We start from the raw sequence: 25,321 nt of genomic DNA, 5'->3' as shown, positions 1-25,321 counted from the left end.
AACAATTTGTTTGTCGATAATAATGTTGGTGAATTAAAGGACAAAGCACTATTGACTAGAGATGAAATGGATGCCCATATACAATATGTGTGAATGTGTGCAATAAAAGCAGGTCAAAATGTACCTGCACATTTAGATGTGTTGGGTTGTTCCACTAAAACCATAACCAGCCATTTACCCATAGTGTATGTGAATCTTCCTATAAAATATATTTGAGTTATGTAGCATTATAGTACATCTGCACTGGAACCAAGAGGCCCAAACACTGTTCTGGCATGACAATGCATCTGTGTGCAACAGGAGGATCATTAAGACATCATGTGTTAAGGTTGAAGTGGAAAATGTGTGTCCTCACAGAGCACAGAGCCATGACCTCAACCCCAGTGAACACCTTTGAGATGAAGTGGAATGCCAATTGTGCACCAGGGGCCTGACCTCACTGATTCTCGGGTGTCTGAATAAATCCCTACAGCCATGTTCTAGAGTCTATTGGAAAGCCTTCCCAGAAGAGTGGAGGGGGTTATTATGACAGTAAAAGAGGAACAAATTATGGAATGGCATCTTCCCCTTTCACACATGACCAGTGGTAGACAGTAACAAAGTAAATGTAGTTCTCTCGCATATCTGTACTTTACTCACATGTTTCCGTTTTGGGAGACTTTTACTTTAACTTCACTACATTTCAAAATCTTTTAACTCATCTACATTTCATAAAATCAGTCATTCCTTTATATTTATGAGTGGATAAAAACTTAACTGGTCAGGCAGGCACCAATTAGGGTAGAGCACACACTCTGTTTTAAACTTGATCTGACTGCTGCTTGGCAGTGGCAGATTTGAGCATAGGCGTCATGGGCAGTGGCCCAGGGCGGCAGCGGCCCAGGGCGGCATCTTCCCATCTTTTTACCGCTCATTTGCAGGGTCACGTCAAATATATCATGTCACAGTCAATGAACCTGGTCGGAACTGAGAGTTGTGTGCCCACCACTTGAAGAAGTTTCCTCAGTTATACACTCAGAAAGGCAGGGGGTTGGTAACTTCACCTCAGCCTTCAGGGTTTCCAGTGGAAGAACTGACAAGACCTGGAGTGACGTCATGTCAGAAAGGAGAGAGCTAAATCCTAATTACAATTATAGATGATAAAAAAAGTTGAAACCCTTAAAACACCCAATTCAGAAAAAAAGAGGAAAGAAATAGAAGGGAAATGTGCAAAAGATCATCTTGTTAACTTAGAAACATAGAGCTACAATATTTCTTTTAGCTTGCATAACATTATAATTTATAGTTTGTAGTTGTTTACAAAAAAACACCTCTCCTTGGATTTGCCCGCTTCCTCCTGCCTGCCTCTGGATGGTGTTCTCTTCAATTGAACTTCACTCTGTGCAGCTGGCGATGATTTTACATCAACGGCCTGGAGATCCATAAAATTACAGAGTAGCACAGGAGTTTTGAGGATGGATTTGGACTCTACTTAATCTCAACAGTCTGCTACACTGACTCAGGACTACAGGTTAAATTTTATCATCACTGCACACCTCAACAACATTTAACTGTAATGACTAGACATTCCGTGTCACCCAGATGATGATGGGTTCCCTCTTGAGTCTGCTTTCTTCCTTATGCCATCTCAGGGAGTTTTTCACTGCCACAGTTACCACCGGCTCGCTCATTAGGGACAAACATACACTTATATAGAACAATCTTATTTATTCTTTATTACCTCATTATCTGTATAAAGCTGATTTGAGACAATGTCCATTGTTAAAAGCGCTATACTAAGGGTCACTGACCTTTTTAAAACTGAGAGCTACTTCTTGGGTACCGATTAATGTGAATGTCTACCAGTTTGATACACACAGTTTTCAGTTCGATTTAAAATGACAAATTTGCTAAATTTACCTTTTATTATATGTTGTTTTTAATAATTAATGATCTATGTGAATACACTGATCATGTTAATGATTTCTTATAATAATTATCAACAATGATTTGGCAAAGTAGGAAACAGCTATTTTTAGAAAAGGCCCGCTGGCTACTCATGTGGTCCTTGCAGGCTACTCATGTGGTCCTTGCGGACCTGGTGCCCACGGGCACCACGTTGGTGACCCCTGCGCTATACAAATAAAATAGAGTTGAATTGAATAATGTGTGTAGCTTGCAACAAAACAATTACAACCTACTAGTCTAGTTGGTCTGATTCATTAAACTAACACTAACATTAATTAATTAGGGAGATGTTGGGTCATGGTGTGGTTCACCCAGGGAATCATTCAAGCTACAACCACCTTTGGTATCTACTTATAACGAACATACAGTTCAGCCTCAGTTCAACAGCAAGCAGAACATTTTGAGAGGAATAAATTATGGAAGAAACTCCTGACTCTAACTTGACGCAACACCTGTGGTTTTATATATTTGTGCAATTTTTCTGAAGTCGTTGAAAAGATTCATGATCATTTTTTAGATATCAATCAGTGTTTAACTCATTAATATAATTTCGGTAATAAATTGGTGTGCTAAGAGTAACATTAGAGTCTTTTAACATAAATCGAGTTGATAAGTCTTGTCTTGAAGTCGAGTGATAAAAATGATAAGACATTATAGCCATTATAAATCATATAACTTGTATACATAAATACATTTGAAGGCAAATACTTTTGTACTTTTACTCAAGTGTAATTTAAAAAGAATGGGCCTTTTCTGCTGCTTCGTGATTGTCATTCCGCTTTGTTTAAATACGCCATTTACGAGAAACAAGAACAGAAAAAAAAAGTGAACCGTTAAAGAGAGGTTAGGTATGTGCTCCTCTCAGGCCTCGAGAAGCAGCTTCACAGGTGCTGGGGAAAAAAAAATATGGCTGTTCCTAATAAACAACACTGGAGATGATCCAGTGTTTACAACCTGGAATGTAGCCCTTGTGTGTGCTTTATCAAAAGCCTAACACCCCACCATTCCTGCAATACCTGAGTAGAACAACAACAATAACAAAAAAAGCAGCTTGCACATGCTACACTGTGCTTGGTGCTAGGTATTGCTGAATTTAGCCGTCGGTGTGTTCTAGGGTCTGTGCGCTGGTGCCGCTCCGTGCAGTAAAAACAAGCTGTGGGAAGAACAAGCAAAATGTCACTTGTGTCTGGGTTTTTATGGGCTGTGCAGATCATGTTTCAATACTAAATTGGGTCACCTAATAATACCACAGCAATTAAAGGTTAACTTAAAATCACTTTCTTATAATTTATGTGAAAACTAACAATAAGCCAACACTGTTGTGAAACATATACATGACCTATGCATGTAAAATGGCCTGCTTTAGAGAATCATAGCTTTTATTTATGGGTTATGGTGGATTTATTAGGTAAGAAATCAAGCCGAGCAAACCGCTAGCATTTCCTCAGAGTTAGTAAGATCCAGTCGGTGGCCTCTACTGATCCCTGGTGTTCAGTGTGTGTAGCTGAAGTGTTTGTTACACTAGTACCTTTTCTTACATCTCAACTTCCAGAGAGGCTTCAGAAGTGTGTGTGTGTGTGTGTGTGTGTGTGTGTGTGTGTGTGTGTGTGTGTGTGTGTGTGTGTGTGTGTGTGTGTATGTGTGTCTCTTTTAATTGTATTGTTTACTCCATTTTTCTTTTATTTATTATTGCTACCAATTATTACCAATCTATCTATCTATCTATCTATCTATCTATCTATCTATCTATCTATCTATCTATCTATCTATCTATCTATCTATCTATCTATCTATCTATCTATCTATCACTCTTCCCAGAAGAGTGGAGTTTATTCTACAAACCCAATTCCAAAAAAGTTGGGACACTAATAATAATTTACTATCAATAATTTACAAATCTTATAAACTTATATTTGATTCACAATAGAATATAGATAAAATATCAAATGTTGAAAGTGTAACATTTTAAAATGTCATGCCAAATAGTGGCTCATTTTGGATTTCATGAAAGCTACACATTCCCAAAAAGTTGGGACAGGTAGCAATAAGAGCCGGAAAAGTTAAATGTACATATAAGAAACAGCAGGAGGACCAATTTGCAACTTATTAGGTCAATTGGCAACATGATTGGGTATAAAAAGAGCCTTTTAGAGTGGCAGACACTGAAGAAGTCAAAATGGGCAGAGGATTACTAATTCCCCCAATGCTGCTGCGAAAAATAGTGGAGCAATATCAGAAAGGAGTTTCTCAGAGAAAAAATGCAAAGAGTTTGAAGTTATCATCACCTAAAGTGCATAATATCATCCAAAGATTCAGAGAATCTGGATCAATCTCTGTGCGTAAGGGTCAAGGCCGGAAAACCATACTGGATGCCCGTGATCTTTGGGCCCTTAGACGCCACTGCATCACATACAGGAATGCTACTGTAATGGAAATCACAACATGGGCTCAGGAATACTTCCAGAAAACATTGTCGGTGAACACAATTCACCATGCCATTTATTTTGTAATAAAAATTACACATAGGTCAGTTCCTGAGGGAGCTGGCTGCGCAAATTCGGCGCAGTACATTGCAACACATACTTAATGCGCCGCGCACATGCTGCTCACATGTCTATGCGAAAGATCTGCTCCCGGGGAGCACTCCTCTAGGGGGTTGTTATCACTCCTGCACCTACATCACGACCTCCGTGTCGGGGTCGATGCCCCGGGCTGAAGTCTACGCCAGCCAGCTATCTTTCACACGTGTTTTAGTGGGTCCTGCACACTGTAGAACGAGGCTATTCAAATCAATTGGGGTCTTGTCCGCCCCGTTTCGACTGGGTCCTTCCCACAATGGTGGGAACCGAGCAAGCTCTGGTCATGGAACTGGAAGTAAGCACTCTCCTGAGGAAGGAGGCTATTGAGGTGGTACTTCATAGTTACCAAAAAGGACAGTGGGTTGCGTCCTATTTTGGATCTACGTCAGCTGAACCGATAGGAACTAAAGGAAGTGTGACCAACTGCTCATTTGCTACGGCCCTTCAAGAAGTGTCCTTCCTGCATAAGCAGACCTTGATCAGATGGATCATTAAAGCCTCTTATGTGTCCTCCAGTCTCCCCGCTCCATTCAGGGTCAGAGCTCACTTGACCCGGAGTGTGGCAGCCTTTAAGGCTTGGTATTCTGGAGTACCCCTACAAGACATTTGCAATGCTGCAGGCTGGTACACCCCACTGACCTCAGTGCCACTCCTGGGACGCAGATCGAGTTCTTGAAAGGAAACGTCTCTAGGTTACGTGTGTAATTCTAGTTTCCTGAGGAAAAGACACGCTGCATCTCTATGCCACACTTCCTTCTCTTTTACAGAAGCTGGTGCCGGCTTCACTTCATGTGCGTTTTATACATTCTGGTCATGACGTCACCCCGCCAGTGACGGCCTGCTTCAAATTTTGACTGATTACACAGATTATTTGAGAAAAACAAAACAAATTTTTAATTTTGTTATCTAATGAATGTATCCAGGCTGAACAACTGCCATATAAAACACAAGTAGAGAAAAAATTATGATGTTCAGGTAATCATGAATGTCTCTGTTTACATCGCTAACTCCCTCTGTCTCACCCACGTTAACCTTAAACTTCTTGTTGCCTTCTGTCTTGCTGAATGTAGCTTCATACACTAGTCTATGTCAGTGGTGTGTGGGAGCCACTAAATGATACACCAGTGGTAGATTAAAAAAGCCGCGCAATAACAGGAAGTAAGTTGATGGGCTAAAAAAGGCAAAATAAAACGAAAAAATACTGACATTTCACCAAATATATTAAAACTAAAGTAACAAGCCTGTTTTAAAAATGTAAGAAGTAGAAAGTACAGATATGTGTGTAAACAAGTAGTGAGTGAAAGTAAAAAGTTGTCCAAAAAATAGATAGTGTAACAAATTACTGATACTAGAAAAATCTACGTAAGTGCAATTACTTCCCACCTCTGACTGGGACACCTGGAATTTCCAATTTGAAGGCACATAATTGTATAGGATGTCTTTTATATCTTTTTTTCATGGGTTGTAGTCTGACCTCAATCCTATTGAACACTTTTGGGAATTGGAACGTTGACTCTCTTGTGACTGAATGAGCGCAAATCTCCACAAGTACACTGCAAAATCTAGTGGAACATCTTTCCAGAACAGGTGGAGGTTATACTTACAGCAAATATGGACCTAAATGTGGAATGGGATTCAAAAAGCATATACAAATCTTATGTTTAGGCGTCAACAAAATTTTGTCCATGTACTGTATGTATGTATGTATGTATGTATGTATGTATGTATGTATCTATCTATCTATCTATCTATCTATCTATCTATCTATCTATCTATCTATCTATCTATCTATCTATCTATCTATCTATCTATCTATCACTTCTAACTACAGCTTTTATACAGGGCCAGATATATATATATATATATATATATATATATATATATATATATATATATATATATATATATATATATATATATATATATATATATATATATAGCATGTAGGTTATGAGAACAGGGTGAAAATAGGAAGAAGTCAATAAGACAGACAGACAGATAGATAGATAGATAGATAGATAGATAGATAGATAGATAGATAGATAGATAGATAGATAGATAGATACATAGATACATAGATACATACATACATACATACATACATACATACAAAAATACATACATACCTACATACAGTATAGATTCATAAAACAAAGCATTTTCTACACTACATTTGTAAATACTATATAGGCATCTGCCAAGCACAACATTTCTAATGCCCACATTTAGTCATTTTGGAAACAACAGGGAGAGAGAGAGAGACACTGAGACTGAGAGAGAGATAGAGAGGCGGAGAGAAGTCGCAAAAAGTAAGAAGAGAGAGAAGACAAGGAGAGATCAATACATTTAGATAGGGCAACAAACAGAACATTGTAAGTATTTATTCCTATTTTGAATTTCAACACACCACTATGGCATTTTCACAGCTCTCTATAACACTTTTACATTTTACTACAGCACAGTGAGTATGTATGGTATCTGTCATTAACCATATGATGCTCATAAATCAGTGTTTTTCAATCTGATTTCTTTACCAAATACAGACCACGATTCAGGCAAGTTTCACTATGACATCTGCTGCCTTTTACAAATATTATAACACCGTGTTTGTGTTTCTGTGAGTGTATCTCTATCTGTGAATAGTTGAGTAAATCAATGCATATAAACAGGAACTTGTACATATATAATTTGTTTATTCACTGTGCATAAAGGTGTGTGTGTGTGTGTGTGTGTGTGTGTGTGTGTGTGTGTGTGTGTGTGAGTGAGAGAGAGAGAGAGAGAGAGAGAGAGAGAGAGAGAGAGAGATAGAGAGGGTGAGTTAAAGCAAAGAACATTCTTTGAAAAGATTGAAAACATTCTCTCGGACATTGAAAAGAACATTCTTTTGTGTGAACTCATGACTTGGAGGCTTTACACCAAAACAAAATGAGGACAGAAACGAGTGAGAGAGAGAGAGAGAGAGAGAGAGAGAGAGAGAGAGAGAGAGAGAGAGAGAGATGGAACAGCTGCAACTGATTTCTATTTATTGCAGAGCAAAACAAAAATAAGCAAATAAATAAACAGAAGTTCTTCACATATTTTAAATGTTTTTTTATGTGCTGTATTAGATAGGAGTTGATGTAGGGTGAGGAGACCTGAGATGCAGCCAGTGTTCCAATTCATTTCAAAGGTGTTTGATAGGGTTGAGATTCTGAGTTCTATAGCAGGCCACTCAAGATCTTCCACACTCACCCATGTAACTTATATGTTCATACAGCTGGCTTTGTGCACAGGGGCATTGTCATGCTGGAACAGGTTTGGGTCTCCTAGTTCAAGTGATGAGGAAATTCAATGCTTACTTTGAGGTAACAGTTTGGGGAAGAACCACATATGGCTGCAAAAGTCAGGTGTCGATACTTTTGTCCATATCATGTTTCTGTATACAAAATCTGTACTATGTTATCCTGACTGCATATTATTAGTAGTAGTATTAAGTACTTTTGTCTTTATGGTTTATGTTGTATAACTACATCAGAAAAGCATTAAATACAACCAACTCCATTTTAATGAGTATGTTTAAACAGGAAGTCAACAGTTGTTTACTCCTGTTTTTTTCCCTATAGATCCCATACCACGCTGAGAGATGGCCTGCTACCCAAGCGTTGTGTTTCTGTACTGTTTCTGTGGTAAGGGTCCAAATTGCACAACACAAACCAATTATACTGACTGGTGTCCACAAAGGATTATTTGTTCTCCTCACTGTTGGTGCAAAATTGTATTATTTTCCCCTCATTGCAGGGCTTGTTGCTGTTTGCGCACAACCAGCAGGTAGAACAAAAGCGTGCTGTTTCTGATTAAATAATCTAATGTGATCTACACTGATCAAGCTGTCTGTTCAATTGTTGCTAAGACATCTAATTTATAATGATTTATTCTTTTTTATTTCTTCAGAAACAAAGAAACCATCTATAGAAGTACCAGAAGGTTAGTGTCATTGTTTATATAGATCCAGATCAAGGATTGGAGACAGGGATTGTGAGAGTCACCAGTGTGATAATGTCTGGTTTCTTGTAGATTGTCGAGAGGAAACGTACCTCTGCACTAGGATGTATTCTGTCCATCAACCTACGAAGACGTGCCTCCACACTACATGCATTTATGGGTATCTTAGACACACGCATGTTGCTTTATGAAATTTTATATAGTCCATTCTGGTACCGAATTTCTTTTTAATTATTACTTTTGTTTCCTTTTCACAAAAGTGCAGCTGTTTTATGTCCATATACATTTGCATCTTATCTTTTAACATTCATTCAGAGAGAAATAAACATGTCAACGGTTAAAAGTATAGTAAAAATATAAATAAAAAAATGCACCCAGAGAATCTGCAAGATTCTGGTCATCTTGAATTTAGTTTTACAAACCAGACCATCAGCTCCATAAAGGTCTGCTTGATTTAGTCAATAAATACAAGCAATTACTAAATTTTCAATAGAAAAGGCATTTGGATTGACAACTTACAACTAATTATTAAATGCCGCAAATGTAAATTATTGACAACTTTAAATGGATGGTTTTCCTGTTTATATGATGTCTACAAAATAAAAAAAAATTCATCCAAGTATAATAACTAAATACAAGTTAACTTGGGTCAGAAGTGGACAAGAATCTAATCTGTGGAAGTAATAATATTATATCAACATGGATTAATAGAAAAATACATGCAAAAATGAAATTAGATTCATCATACCAAAAACATGCCTTTCCTATTTAGATACAAATGGAGAAGGGAAGAGGCGGGGCTAAGTAGGAAGCCCACTGACTACAAAATCAAAAGGGAAATGTGTGACCTATATGTACTTGATATACTGGTTACACTGGTAGCAGGTATATTTTGGTTGTGGGTCTTTTTAGGATGCTGGTCTGATGGCCAGGAAATTGAACTCCAGCCTTTTAAATGACAGGTGGAGAAACTGTCCACTATTCTAACAACAAATTCAGCTGAACATTGTAAATGCAGACTCCAGCAGCAGTGCAGTTTACACAGAGGTTTCTGAATGGAACATGAGACTTTGTGACCAAAGAACCTATTTCCCAATATTCAAGAAACAGGTCTTAAGAATAGTGTTGTCAATCATGATTAACAGGTATAGAAGAGGGAAGCTTTCTTTGCTCTCTCAGATGTTCTTCTATACACCATCTTTACTTGTATTGAACATGTCCACAGTGAAATACGTTGTATTAGACTTTCATTCTGTCTCTTGTAGTCTTCGTCGTGTCTATCGAATCAACAAGGAGCTCTGTGTGAGGACTGTGTGCCCACAGGAGGAGTTACTGAAAGGTGAGACAAATAATCATTGTTTTCTGATGAACAGAAAAAGGAATAATAGTGTTTTTTATACAGTAATATGTGTATTGTTTGCTGATACCCAGACGAAATCTGCTATATAGCAATATATGCAAAGCACATATATTGCAAATACACATACGTATGACATGACATGTATATGTCATGTCAATCTATAGGTAAAGGATATTTATCCTTGTTTTTATAACACACACACACACACACACACACACACACACACACACACACACACACACACACACACACTCACACACATTGTGCTTGTGTAATACATAAAATGTACTCTTTTCAAAAAACTTATTGTTACTTAATTTATATAACTACCTTTCATTTATTTAAATCTATTAAATAAATGGTCAAAAAATCTTTTATTTTTAAACATTTATTGTTGGTTCACAAATGCATCTGGAGCCAAAAAAAAAAACAGCAGCAGGACATAATGCAATACTTAAATTAAAGCAATTGTTTAAAACCTGTGTGACAACAAGTAACAGGGATCAACAAAAAAAACAAATCTAGCATAAACATAATGTAACAAAACTGTAACATTTCAATATTAAACATTATTTTTACATTTTGACATAGCGATTTCATTGCAAGGTAATGAATTAGTACTTTCTCCTGATCTGGAATTTGAAACACTCCATTTATTTATTTATTGTCCCAAACTGGAGTCAGAAATGTTGGAATAATGTCACTTTCAAAACTCATATATAACTAAAAGTAAAAAAAAAGAGAGAAAACAACATATATTTAAATATACAATTTCACAAAGTATTACATAAATAAAGTTACGTTTCATCCAAAAAAAAAAAAAAGAAGGAAAAAACATACCGTAATTTAGTGATTCTCCCAAACCGGACTTAAAAATGCAAAAATGTGAAATGATGTAACACTAATGAGGTCTGTGAAACAGTACAAATATATAATAGTTACATTTTTTGTAATAAAAAATGCATGATAATACATGTTTCACTTCATGTACAAAATTGGTTTTAACATGAAATCAAACCTTTACGAAACAGTCAGGAGGTGGTAGCACAGTGATTAAGGCATTGGACTTTGGATCAGAAGGTCACAGGTTCAAATCCCACCATTACCAAGCTGCCACTGCTGGGCCCTTAAACAAGGCCCTAAACCTCTCCTCTGCTTAGTTGTTAGTTGCTCTGGATAAGGGGCAAATGCCTTAAAGGATATATACTGTGTATATATATATATATATATATATATATATATATGGCCATATATCAGATTTCAGTATGGGATACCTCTGATAAGCATGTAAATGCTAAAATATAATTTTCTAGAGCACAGTTACCTCCAGAATTATTGGTACCTTTGGTACATTTATAGTAAACATGGGTATCTTCCACTAAAAATTCAACAGAAATGTAAAAACAAAGATTAAAATCATGTTTATCTTCATAAATGTACATAAAAAGACTATGACAAAGTTTGGAAGCACCTGTCCATCACTCCAAACCTGTGTGGACTTTTCCCAAACTGCTGCCTCAACTCCACTGAGCACCTTACATGGTGAATTAGAAACGATGGCTGTCTCCTCACCTGACATTTTAACCTTACTAAATCTCTTATGGATGAATGAGCATAGATTTACACACTCACACTCCAAAGTCTGTTGGAAAGCCTTTACTGGAAGAGTGGATATAATTGTAAAAGCAGAAAAAGGATAATTGATTGTAAAAAAAAAAAAAAAAAAAAAAAGGGTGATAGTGTGGTGTCCACAAAGCTTTCTGGTCATATTTTGACTATCCACTGATAATATTTAAGAAAGTTAAAAGAGGAAGCAAAGATATTTTGCTCACAATAATTTCCAAAATTTGGGAAATTTGTAAATGCTGTTTCAGGGTAACTTCAACATCTACAACCACAGTTCTAAAAATGTTGGGACAATGTGTGAAATAGAAATAAAACTAGAATGCAATGATTTGCAAATCTCAAACATATTTTATTCACAGTACATTTTAGAAAACATTGAATGTTTAACTGAGGAAAGTAATTTTGGATTTGAGTAAGTGTGGCAGGACCATGTTTTTTTTTTTAAATAGTTGGTATATATCTGGGAATCGATGAGTCCAGTTGCTGGAATACTGGGAGATAAGTATTGTCTCTTTTGTCTTTGCTACAGGATTTTAGCTGCACAACAATCCTGGCTCTTCTTCCTTATGTGCCATATGTTTTCAAATGTTTGTTCAACACTCTTCTACTAGGAAGCTATGATGTAGTAGATGCAGTACGCAATTTAGCATTATCTGGCAGAAATACGCAAGGCCTTCCTTGAGCATATGTGGAAAGCATATGTTGCTCTAAAACCTGTGCATACCTTTCAGCAATGATGGTGCCTTTCCAAATGGAAAAAACTGCCCATTCTGAGGGTGCTAATGCTAATGCGCTAATGACATAGGAGATGCAGGCTTCTGAAGTGTGTGCTGATAAAAAGCTAGATGGTCCCTCTGCTCTTTTGTCCATGGTTTGCAAGAAAACATTTGAACTTTAATTTGACTGATAAAAAACAGCTTTCCACTTTGTATCAGGCCATTTGAAATGAGTTTTGCCACAGAGAAGACAGTGGCATTTCTGGATCATGTTCACATTTGGCTTCTTCTTTGTAGAACATTAACCTGCATTTGTGGATCACATGGCAAACTGGGTTCACAGACAATGGACAGTGATTTTCTTTACAGAATTACGCCTGTTTTTAAAGCAGTGCTGCCTGAGGGCAGAATAATCAAAGATTACAGGCATTCAATGTTGATATTTAGCTCGTTTCTTGCACACAGAGATTTCTCCAGATTCTCTGAAACTTTTGACGATATTATGTACTGTAGATGATGAGATATTTAAAATCTCTGCAATTTTATGTTGAGAAACATCTTTACATCTAAGACACTCTTTACTTCTTTACCTCTCAAAGATACTCTTTTTATACCCAATCACCATACTGACCTGTTGTCAATTAACCCCATTAGTCAAATTGTTCCTCTGGTTGATTTTTATTAGTAACATTTACATTTGACATTTGCAAATAGTTGTATTCTGTCTATTTACATTTGACATTTTAACCAAAGCTTTTTGGGCCTGGGGTTGTAAAATGACACACCATATACCTGCCAAAAAACTATTTGTCAAGCATGCACTCTAACCAGATTGGTTAAAAAAAATAGCACTATTTGACAACAAATACACAAGAACAGTTTGGCATACAGTATCTGTTAGCATGTGGGGCTTTTCTTAAAAAGCATATCATGGAGTGCAGTAAGGTGTTTTACAGGAAAATTCAAAAGCAGCTCTCCTCACAGCAAAATCCAGCAGGACAATGAATTCCAATATACAATTCAATCTAAACAAAACATTTTTTTTCACTTATTCAGTTATTGTGTAATTTGTTACAAAAAAAAAAAATCTAGACAAAGTACTAAATGCAGGGCTATAAGTAATCGTGACGTACATGTTTTATTCTCCTACAAGAAATTTTATTTGATTAAAGATTAGGAGATTAATTCATAAGAATAAACATTTCATCTGCAGATTTCTCTGAGTGTAAATTTCCAATGTTCCTATTTTTGTTGCTAAATATCCAACCCCACCCTTCTTCTTTTCCCTCTAGCGGAAATATGCAGAGAGAAATCTGGCTGGCCCAAACGACTTCAGCGGTCAACCAAAGAAAATGATGACTTCCTTGTAAAACCAGAACATGGCAACCTCTGACAAACACAGAGGCATAAGGCTGTGCAGGATTGATGGACAGACAACTCATATAAACAAACACAACCAAACATTTGCATAACATGGTTTTATTTTGAACTTCATGTTTTTGAACTCTGTGCTTTTTAACTGGTTTTCCTTTTCTTTCATTACTGCATTTCTCACTACAAGCTGAGGTACTTACAGTGGGGTCCAAAAGTCTCAGTAAATCGAATCGAATCGAATCTAATCAAATGGTTTATACCTTTATTACTTTCTGCTTAAGTCGAAATAAAGTGAATGTATCAAAATTATTGGATTTTTAAGATTCTACACTATTTCTATGTTAAATGTTTTCTACAAAATGTCCAATTTTTCTCAGGTCTAATCTCTTTTTTCTGAAGTGTGTGATCAGACACCAGATTGCATGAATCATAAGATTTTGTGTAAACTAACAGATGCTCGGGACCCCACTGTGTACATATATTTTTGCTAAATATATCCACATTATTCATGTTCTCAATAGCTCACAACTATATTTTTATTATACTATACTCAGTGTAAGCAATAATTTGAATACTTGTATACCAAAAAGATTTCCTTTTATAGCAACCATTTCTTCTTTAATGATATTAAAGCAATAACTCAAGTCCGAATGGCTTCTATCCCATTTTTCAACTTTATGTTTATTACATTGATTTTTTTTATATTTAAACAAATACAACATAGTGTTTTGAGATTATACATATTCGCTTTATATGACTAGAATGAACACACACTATGCGTAAAAAAAAAAAAATCTGCGTCCTGCTAATAGCAGTAACATATATAAAGTAACGCTAATTCACCTCAGAATTCAGAAATAAACGTCATCACAGTTACAGTCACATAAAATATCTCAGTTATCTATACTGCACACTAGAACACTGCAATCTGCCGTGTGAGACACGCGTTCGCATATGTACAATCTTTTAAAGTATTTCAAAATTGGTCTAGCCACAAAAAAAAATAAAAGTGTGCTGTCGCAAAGGCATCAGGACTTGTTGATCTCTGATTTCGGTATGATGGAGTCTGTCTGAATATTGCTGTTTGGACAGATCAGGCTTTATTCGAGCCATTCCACATCTTAGTACAGTTCACAGAAAGCAAAAGGTGTCAGGTGCAGTATTGACACCTGAAATCTTTCAGTGCTTTCACATAAATGAACGAATGCCTGATTTGTTAACAATTGCATATCGTCAGGAAAAAGGAGCACTGATCTGATTGCTGGAAAACAAAAAAAAGCAGTGCTGTACCATAATCAGTTGACATTACTATATTTGTTGTTGTTGATGCTGCTATATTTATTTTTTTGCATTTTCACCACCAGAGGGCGACACAACCCTTTCATTTGCGCTTTACACCTTCTAGAGCAACTCAAAGTTGTCCCACAAGTTCAACATTTGTTCCTGGTAAAGGTAAACAATTTTTCCAAATATACACATAAATATATTCTTCTCCTTCTTGAGGCTCTCATGACTATAAATCCAGAATACATAAATAAATAAAATACATAAGCTTTTGACCAAATATTTATGTGGACGTCATGATTAATAACAAAACGGAGCAAAAAAAGGACAGAGGACGAGTGTGTGGGTGTGTAGAAGAGAGAGGGAGAGATAAAGGGATACAGGTAATCTAGAGTGATAGCTTCCATGTGTGACAAGTAGGAAGAGGGAGACAATGAAGTGAGCAGCGGAATCACATTCTCAGAACTGGACCCAGTCTGTGGAAGCACAATCCGGCTTGGAGGGCTGAGAAGATAAGCTGAGAGGAAAGAGAGAGAGAGAGAGAGAGAGAGAGAGAGAGAAAGAGAAAGAGAAAGAGGAAGAAAGAGAGGGAGAGAGAGAGAGAGAGTGACATTTATTCATCTAAACACCTAATTCATCAACTTAAGCTCTGTTCACATACGGTGACTTGTACTTATAAAGCAATGGCCAGAAACCATTTATCAACCATTTATTTCTTAGCAATAGCAATAAAAATAATAATAATAATAATAATAATAATAATAATAAAAATTGATCGCACCAACTGCCATTAGAATACACAAAAGGCACATGCCACAAAATCTAGTGAAAAGCCTTCCCAAAAAAGTCATGGTAACAGCAAAGGAGACTTAAAATGCCTATTTAAAAGGCTATTTATCAAATCACAACATATTCTATTAATTTATTTACTTATTTTTTTTGTTTGTTTGTTTTTTAAGATTGCGGGTTTCTGTCTGGTCCGATTTTAACTCCAGGATACCCTTCCAAAACCACAGCTTGGGAATCTCTGTTGTAGTGTGTATGTGTATATATCTGTATATATACAGTGGGTACGGAAAGTATTCAGACCCCCTTAAATCTTTCACTCTTTGTTATTTTGCAGCCATTTGCTAAAATCATTTAAGTAAATTTTTCTTCCTCATTAATGTACACATAGCACCCCATATTGACAGAAAAACACAGAATTGTTGAAATTGTTGCAGAATTAAAAAAAAAAAAAAGAAAAACTTAAATATCACATGGTCCTAAGTATTCAGACCCTTTGCTCAGTATTTAGTAGAAGCACCCTTTTGATCTAATACAGCCAGGAGTCTTTTTGGGAAAGATGCCACAAGTTTTTCACAACTGGATTTGGGGATCCTCTGCCATTCCTCCTTGTAGATCCTCTCCAGTTCTGTCAGGTTGGATGGTAAACGTTGGTGGACAGCCATTTTTAGGTCTCTTCAGAGATGCTCAATTGGGTTTAAGTCAGGGCTCTGGCTGGGCCATTCAAGAACAGTCAAAAGGTTGCTGTGAAGCCACTCCTTCGTTATTTTCGCTGTGTGCTTAGGGTCATTGTCTTGTTGGAAGGTAAACCTTCTGCCAAGTCTGAGGTCCAAAGCACTCTGGAGAAGGTTTGAGTCCAGGATACCCCTGTACTTGGCCGCATTCATCTTTCCCTCGATTGCAACCAGTCGTCCTGTCTCTGCAGCTGAAAAACACCCCCACAGCATGATGTTGCCACCACCATGCTTCACTGTTGGGACTGTATTGGACAGGTGATAAGCAGTGCCTGGTTTTCTCCACACATACAGGCCAAAAAGTTCTATAATGGTCTCATCAGACCATCTTGGAGTCCTTCAGGTGTTTTTAGCAAACTCTATGCGGGCTTTCATGTGTCTTGCACTGAGGAGAGGCTTCCGTCAGGCCACTCTGCCATAAAGACCTGACTGGTGGAGGGCTGCAGTGATGGTTGACTTTCTACAACTTTCTCCCATTTCCTGACTGCATCTCTGGAGTTCAGCCACAGTGATCTTTGGGTTCTTCTTTACCTCTCTCACCAAGGCTCTTCTCCCCCGATAGCTTGGCCGGAGGGCCAGCTCTAGGAAGGGTTCTGGTCATCCCAAACGATTTAAGGTTTATGGAGGCCACTGTGCTCTTAGGAACCTTAAGTGCAGCAGAAATTTTTTTGTAACCTTGGCCAGATCTGTGCCTTGCCACAATTCTGTTTTTGAGCTCTTCAGGCAGTTCCTTTGACCTCATGATTTTTATTTGCTCGGACATGCATTGTGATCTGTAGGGTCTTATAAAGACAGGTGTGTAGCTTTCCTAATCAAGTCCAATCGGTTTAATCAAACACAGCTGGACTCAAATGAAGGTGTAGAACCATCTCAAGGATGTTCAGAAGAAATGGATAGCACCTGAGTTAAATATATGAGTGTCACAGCAAAGGGTCTGAATACTTAGGACCATGTGATATTTCAGTTTTTCTTTTTTAATAAATTGTTTTTCTGTCAATATGGGGTGCTATGTGTACATTAATGAGGAAAAGAAATGAACTTAAATGATTTTAGCAAATGGCTGCACTATAACAAAGAGTGATTAATGAAACGAGAAACTTCTGGCTGAAGCTTGTCTCCGAGTCTACATGGCCACCAGACAGCGTCAAACAAGTCATATTTACATTACACATGTAAATGGAGTCTGTGTCACGATCCTTCAAAGGTGCTGCTTTACCTGTCGGATGTAAAATCTCCCCATAGGTCCGCGTTCGTGTTAGGAGGATTCGGTTGGACCAGAGTGTTAGCATCATTGCTGTCAAGGTCCAGCAAACAACCTGAGGAGAGAAAACAAAAAAACAATAGTACTGAATAATACTCGGATTATAGGTCATATCAGACTATACAAAACGGCCCATGATATAAAAGTGGGGAACAAAAAAAATCACTTTATATGACAACACTAATCTCAAAAAAAAAAAAAAAAAATCGTATAAGTTCACATTGAATTCGTATCGATACCTTTGCTGTGAAACCATTACATTCGTTCTGCTGCATGACAAATTAGTTAAAGGACACGGACTGGTATTTAAATATTATACATTATATAACATGATCTAAATTTGAATACACACGTTTCCTGGATCGGACCTAAACAGACAGCATTATGAAGACCAAGCAGCTATTAAAGTCTGCCTGGAAAACAGTTCAGGATAAATCAGTAGATCAGGGATCCCAAACTCTGAACATCCTGTGGAGGTTCAGTCAGGGATCCTTTTAAACTGTAATAATAACTAATAATTCACAACTTACCTATGTCTCTACCGCTCGTTGGCGGTTCTGTATTGTTATTGGTGGAGGAGACTGAAGGAGGAGGAGCAATTTTGCCACTTGGTGGTGGCGGAAGCAGTCCAAGGCCACCTGTACTTTGTGGACGGGACTTGTCTCTCTTTTTACTTTGCTAAAATATAATAAAATGGAAGAGTGTTAATCAATAAACAATATTCTGTTTTGAAAGACTCCTTGTTGTGAGCTTTTTTTTAATCTTATAATAAGCAGCACAATTAAGCTTTATTACAAGCAGCAGCCAGCATAATCATTTAATGCATGTAAAATTTTAAGAATTTACCCCAATGTTAAGAGTGATGGTCTGGCCTTCTTTAAAACCCAAATCTAATTTAGGGCCCAAGTCTGGGGTTTGAGCCTGCTTACTAAACTCATTATCCTGCTTTACCCATCTGAGAGAGAAAGAGAAAGAGATGATTAGAGAGAACCATATTGACCCAATTGGTTATAAAATCAGAATGATATCAGCACATACTTGAAATGATCCTGCAAAGCCACGTTGAAATCGAACGCATCTCCCCGGTCACCAAATCCGATGCCAATAAAAGCACTACGGCCTGCAAAAAAAAAAGTGGATGGAGGAGGAGATTTGTCGTCTAATTCTGAGAGATGATATTTCAATCAGATTGAAAATATAAAACGCTGTGTCACTCACCGCTGTCATCTTGAATCCTAAGAACAAAGTAGCGGCTTGAGTCACTTACAGTTTCGATTGCAATACCAGGATACTGTTCCACCGGGGCTTGAGCAAACAGCTCCCCTACAGGACGGGATGGAACAGCATTAGCTAGCAGAACCTCACTCGACTCTTGCCGCGAAACGAGAACGAGAACGAGGTGAGGTGAGGTGAGGTGAGGTGAGGTAAAGAAAGAAAGAAAGAAAGAAAGACCTATATATGTTTTTTTTTTTAATCAATTAATAAATAATAGCTATGTACAAAATTATGTGTTCCATTAGAAGAATAGGAGAGCATATGGATTTCCATTATGGCTAGATCAATTGATAGATATAAAAAAAGAAAGAAAAAAAAGAATCATGTCACCTGTTAGGAAAACAGTTCTATACATGGCAAAAACACTATCTTCTGTTTCAGTTTCATGATGAAAATTTCTCCGTGATATACCGTATTTTTCGGACTATAAGCCGATACTTTTTTCCCCACGTTTTGAACCCCGCGGCTTAAACAACGAAGCGGCTAATTTATGAATTTTTCCTGGGTTTTTCCCGGTTTCACAAACTTTAAGCCAAAAAACTGAACCCCATAACATTAGACCAATGAAATTTCCGAACGGAAACGAAAAACACACCTCACCTGTGTTCTGAGCTGCACGGCATTGGGAGAAAAAAAGTTTTTTTTTTTTTTAAACGCACGACGATGCCAAAAGATAAACTTGAGAGAGAAATAGTTGTGAAAGGAAGGAGGAAGACAGTGAACAATGACTTTCTTGGTCGGCTACTGTTTAGATACAAGCTGTTGTAGCGCGTTGAGTCTGGGTTAAGGGAGAGCTCGCTAACTCCAGTTACAACAGAAATCATATAAGCACAGACAGATTTCCAAAACTCGTGCTTTTTTATTTTTCTTGGCAACAGCGTTATGGGTTAGTCAAAGAAACGTATATAATGATATATTCCTCGGTCGTGCACACATGCAGTAATAGCGGAAAAATGTGGCGGCAGGCAATTCCCAAAATGCCACTCTGCTCTTAAAGGAGCCACAACATATTTCACCCGTTACACCATGTAACAGACACTGTCTTTCGGTAAAGCCTGTGTAAAGTTCATTAGTTTCAGTGTGACTGCTATGAGTCTATAAAAGAGGCTTATAGACAGGTGCGGCTTATTTATGTTTTAAATAAAAATCTTTGTCAAATTTAGTGGGTGCGGCTTATATATGGGTGCGCTTTATAGTCTGGAAATTACAGTACTTTACAATAAAATGCACAAGCCTTTTCAGAGACCAATCTATGAAAAAAATCAGTGACCTCTCTTGTTAATTATTTCACCCACAGAACATTTGTCTGGAGCATCTAGGATGTGAAAATACTCACAGAAAAGAAATCAGAGATGTTCATTTACATGTCTCGAGTTTCTGCCATAATTATTAATATTCCTTTCCTATGGGGTTCTGATGTGATGACATTGAATTCATGACAATTGCAGGTATGGATGTACAAAATGTTTCCATTGATTCATAGCCACAGAGTTTACCTTAAAAACAACAATACAATTGTTCACTTTGGGATTTCCCAAATTGGAAAAGCCATGAGTGAAAAAACAAGCTGAACTTAAGAAATAGTATGTGTAAAAACGTATGATTCAATAGCTTGTATAACCACCTTTAGCATTTATAACTATATGCAATCATGTTCTGTATGATTTGATCAGTTCCTGTCTTTGAGCATTGCACATTCTGACCTTGGAGTGAATTTGCTGAGACGTCTACACTTGGGAAGATCGGAAACTGTCTAGAATGTTTTCCACTTGTGAATGATCTTCCTCCCTGTAAAATGATGAGCTTTAAATTGTTAGGAAAAGGCCTTATAACCCTTCCCAGATTGATTAACAGCAACACACAGCTAAATGACAAATAAACTGCTAAAACTTTGGCTTTTATAAAAATGGTCACACTTGCTGATGAATAATTAATCAAGGGCATTGGATTAGCAGCATCTGGCTGCTACTTAACCTCTTAATTCCTATAAAAGCAGTAAGGGCATACTTAGTTTTTCCACACATGGATTTTTCCAGTTTGCCTTCATTTTTGCAAAAACAGGGTGTAATACGCGTTTGCCGTTCATCTGATTCGATATTTGGACACATGGCATGTGTATGAGCCAAGGCTCTGATATCAATCAGTAATTTTAGGGTACACTATATGGACACCTGACCAGAAGATTCATGAATGAATAAAGCTGATGATGGTGAAGACGACACCGTTGCAGAAACAGAACAGAATTCATGTTTGGTTTCTTGAATGGCTTGATATCCAGATTTGAAACCAGCAAAAATGTGTGCAAAAAAAAACAACAACAACAACAAAAAAAAAGCTGTATCCTTGTTTGTGAAAATAAGAACAACAAATGAACAAATCCTAAACAGACTATAAATAAGTTATTTACTTACAAGTGTGACGTCTTAACCTATGTACATCATGTCTTTGTTTCAGGATCATTCCTGATTTTTCGCTTTGTCAAATCCATGTTCGTGTTAGTTTTGGGCCTATTAACCTGCCCTGACTGTGTGTGTGTGTGTGTGTGTGTGTGTGTGTGTGTGTGTGTGTGTGTGTGTGTGCGTGTGTGCTCTGCTCTGACCTGAGATCTTATCCTCTAGTTTAATATAGGCCATTTTCCCCCTGGCCGTCACTCTCATTCGGCCTGTCCAGTCAGGAGCGTCTAACTTCCAATCAGCTGCCCTGCAACAAACAAACAAGATAATTATGTGCATTTGCATTATTAATTATACACACTTCAATGTAAGGCGAAGAGCAAGAATAGTTGAGTTAATAGGAAGATATCGCATATGCAAATGTCACGAAAAATTAAGATACTCTAATAACAGATACTTTATAAATGTACTTAAGTCCAGTAATACTAAATACTTTTTACTGTCAGCTACTGGTCGAAAATATTGCCCCTCTATTCTTGTCAAATAACAGACTAGCAAGTTCAGATGTAAGCCCAGCAAGGTATTTATACTCGTCATATACAAAAAAAAAAAAAAAAAAAGCTGCAGCAGAGCTGATAAACGTGCAAAACAAAACTGGCCATGGTTGAGTGACTCGTTTTAATCACATGACCCAGCACGACTTATGCACCAGATCATCAGGAGTGGTTTTACCAAATCAGACACGTTTATGTAAATGATTTAACTGAAGGAAACTCATCAGACCAGTGAAGATATGAGTTGAGAAAGAGGACAGTTTCTACACTAATTTATAGATGTTGTGTTTTTTTTTTTTTTACCCTTTTTCACCGGACAGTACGGCTTTTTTTTTTTTTTTTTTTAAGCCAGCAATGAAAACAGAACATTTAAAGATGAATGGTCAGAGAAGTATGTGTTTACTCTCTTCACATAAATGGAAAATAGACACGTGTCATCTGTTGCACAAGAAAGCAAAACATCACACCAATTTACATTTGTCTTATTTATAGCCATAAATAGTTTAAATGTTTTAAAAATAGTAACTGATTTCATCATTCAGTCATGCTAATAATTCATTCTGACCTTGTTTCTTGACCCATTGTCTCTAATGGTACCTTAATACATTCGAGCTGAATACCCCTGGACTAGCTATGAGCTCACAGAGTAATGTCGGCTTGAACTTTCTGGCTTGTAGGCTGTTTGTTTCTCAAAGGTGTCACTGTGGCATAAAAAAAGTCCCAGCAACACAACAGGGCTTAATAGAGACTTGTACCACACATACCATACAAACATCAACTCAATGTTACTGCTGTGATCAGAACAACACTCAGACCAGTAGTTGCCTGAAGGTGGTCTCTTTCCAATAACCAAAAACAGAAGTGGCTTAAAAAAATGAACAAACAAAGCAAACAATTATCCAATTAAACCACAACATGCTGCTGAATGCAATAATCTGAAAAGTGTATAAACAGCACATCACTGATTGGAAATCATTCACTGCTGAGGAAACATGAGATTCCAACAAATGGTTCCAATTTGGGAACCATGATGGGCATGTAATTATTAGGAACAGATCTAATACAATAGCTTGGGACTTCAATTGGCATGACTAGTTTTGGACTACAGCATCCATCATTGCACAGATGACAACCTCAACAATTATTAAACTATAATGAATGGATATCTGGTGCCATGCAGATAAGGATGGGTTCCCTTTTGAGTCTGGTTCCTCTCAAAGTTTCTTTCTAACGTCACCATTATAATTATTGGTTTGTGCATCATATACACTGTATATACAAACTATATTTTATAAAGTATTAGGTCACCTGGTCATAAGTGTGGTATGTGATTTTTGAGCACTGCTTTCCACATTTATTCCCAATTTGCTCTAATAATTCCACTCCACTTCTCCACTCTTCTGGGAAGATGTTCCACTAGATTTTGGAGTGTGCTTATGGATATTTGTGTTCATCACCCACAAGGGTGTTACTAAAGGCAGGTACTGATATAGGTGAGGAGATCTGGGGTGCAGTCAGCATTTCAATTCATCCCAAAGGTGTTCAGTAGGGATGAGATCAGAGCTCTATAGAGGGCCACTTAAGATCTTCCTCTCCAAACCATGTAAACCATCTTCAAGAAGCTCACTTTGTGCACGGGGGCATCGCCATGCTGGAGAAGGTTTGGGTTTTCAATTTTGAGTGAATGCAAAATCTTATTAGAGTGCATCTAAAGATGTCCAATTGAGTGCCTCCAGCTTTGTGGTAACAGTTTGGAAAAGAACCACATACAGCAGAGAGGTCATGTGACCCAATACTTTTAGAAATATTGTATGTATGTATGTATGTATGTATGTATGTATGTATGTATGTGTGTAGGTAAGTAGATAGATAGATAGATAGATAGATAGATAGATAGATAGATAGATAGATAGATAGATAGATAGATAGATAGACAGACAGACAGACAGACAGACAGACAGACAGACAGACAGACAGAGTCAGTTGAAGGGGTCCCTGACTGTATGAGGTTTAAGAACACAGGCTGTAAAGTTTATGTCGTAATAAATTAGCTTTTTATATTGAAATCTTGAGAACATTAAGTCTTTACACATATACAAAAATGAAAGAGAAATATAGATATGCATGACGTCTTATGGCTTGCAGGATATTATTGGGATGATTAGCATGTCAGGATGAGAGAGAGAGAGAGAGAGAGAGAGAGAGAGAGAGAGAGAGAGAGAGCACATGTGTTGTCCTAGCTGAAATGAGGAACTCATCAAAAGCAAACCATGTTTCATTTTATGGCTCATTTTCCATCTGCTTTATCAGTGAGATATAACAGATGTCATGCTCTGATGCCCTTTGGGTTGATTGTGTCCAAGAATCATTTATTACTCAGCAATCAAAGCTGCTCTAGTTTTCTCCCTCAGCTCTCCCACGCGACTGCGGATGCGCCAATCATCATCCAGGAACCGGATTCAACCCAAACCCTGGCGTCCAGTCATTGTCCGGAACCGAGCTGACGTCAGCATATTAAGTATGAACGTAAACACGGTGTCTCAAACTATCCTTCAAACATCCTTTTAAACACACGCACGCACGGGGCATCGCTTAATGATTACGCACTCCAATAAAGCAAACAAACCGGTCATGAGTTCACTGAAATGAATCGCGGATGATGCAGATGCAGATGCAGATGATGATGATCTTGATCATGATGAAGTCGCCATGCAGTCTAGGGTTTTTGATGACAGATGATGAGGCTGTGTGACGTCATAAAGTACAAACCATACCAAGCAACTAAGAATCACATTATTCCTATGGCCAAGGATTTTTTTTTTAAATCAATCCCACCTATGACAATCACTTTTCCCTTTTATTACGTAATAATTTGTATGACGTAATAATTTGCAAAGGGCAGAAATCCTGTGTGAACGTGCACAACGGATTAGGAAAACGAGCGTAATGAACGGGAGCTGTGAGTGTGATGGTGGTGGTGATGGTGGTGATGATGATGATGATGATGATGATGCGCGTCGGCTTGTGCACGCCGGTGGATAGGTGAGGGGACGTAACGCGGAGAGGACAGGAGGGACGGGAGGACACGCGACGGCACGGCAGGGTCACGGCTTTTTTTTTTTTGGTTTTCCGTTTACCTGATGGCGCGGTTCGACGCTCGCGGCGGAATGCGGTACACGTTGACGTCGGGTTTGACACACAGGACCGACTCGTACTCCACCTCGGCCGCCATCTTGGATTGTTCATTCAGCCGCTGGTGTGTGCTGCAGCCTGCGCTCTCGGTCGGTGGTGGCGGTGGGGGCGCTTAACGGTTCCGTTCCCGTCGTAATACACCGAATATCCGCGCACTACTTACTGACTTCTTCTCCACGAAGAGCACTCGGGTTTGTGTTGCGAAGGAGCTCTTTGTCAAAATACTTTACGACTGAAAAATAAATAAGTAAATAAATAA

General features: G+C 37.7%; 2 protein-coding genes across 2 annotated transcripts; one reads left to right on the top strand and one right to left on the bottom strand.

Moving 5' to 3' along the window:
• The first annotated feature begins 6,785 nt into the window (after positions 1 to 6,785).
• Positions 6,786 to 14,234, top strand: mfap5 (microfibril associated protein 5). Its single transcript, XM_046847546.1, has 7 exons — positions 6,786 to 6,898; positions 8,129 to 8,191; positions 8,304 to 8,333; positions 8,457 to 8,489; positions 8,580 to 8,667; positions 9,773 to 9,846; positions 13,502 to 14,234. The coding sequence occupies exons 2-7, from the start codon at positions 8,149 to 8,151 to the stop codon at positions 13,600 to 13,602; spliced, it is 369 nt and encodes a 122-aa protein (XP_046703502.1). The 5' UTR covers positions 6,786 to 6,898; positions 8,129 to 8,148; the 3' UTR covers positions 13,603 to 14,234.
• Positions 14,235 to 14,245: 11 nt separating this feature from the next.
• Positions 14,246 to 25,139, bottom strand: necap1 (NECAP endocytosis associated 1). The gene is made up of 8 exons (XM_046847545.1): positions 25,008 to 25,139; positions 21,523 to 21,623; positions 18,867 to 18,971; positions 18,687 to 18,768; positions 18,495 to 18,603; positions 18,179 to 18,326; positions 17,604 to 17,703; positions 14,246 to 15,384 (listed from the first exon to the last, which is right to left on the bottom strand). Exons 1-8 carry the CDS (start codon positions 25,100 to 25,102, stop codon positions 15,327 to 15,329), a joined length of 798 nt encoding a protein of 265 aa, XP_046703501.1. The 5' UTR covers positions 25,103 to 25,139; the 3' UTR covers positions 14,246 to 15,326.
• Positions 25,140 to 25,321: the final 182 nt, after the last annotated feature.

The sequence above is a fragment of the Silurus meridionalis genome, chromosome 4, assembly GCF_014805685.1.
Source record: "Silurus meridionalis isolate SWU-2019-XX chromosome 4, ASM1480568v1, whole genome shotgun sequence".
Taxonomy (NCBI): domain Eukaryota; kingdom Metazoa; phylum Chordata; class Actinopteri; order Siluriformes; family Siluridae; genus Silurus; species Silurus meridionalis.
The sequence above is the reverse complement of the archived record's forward strand: the minus strand, read 5'-3'. Positions and strand labels throughout refer to the sequence as shown.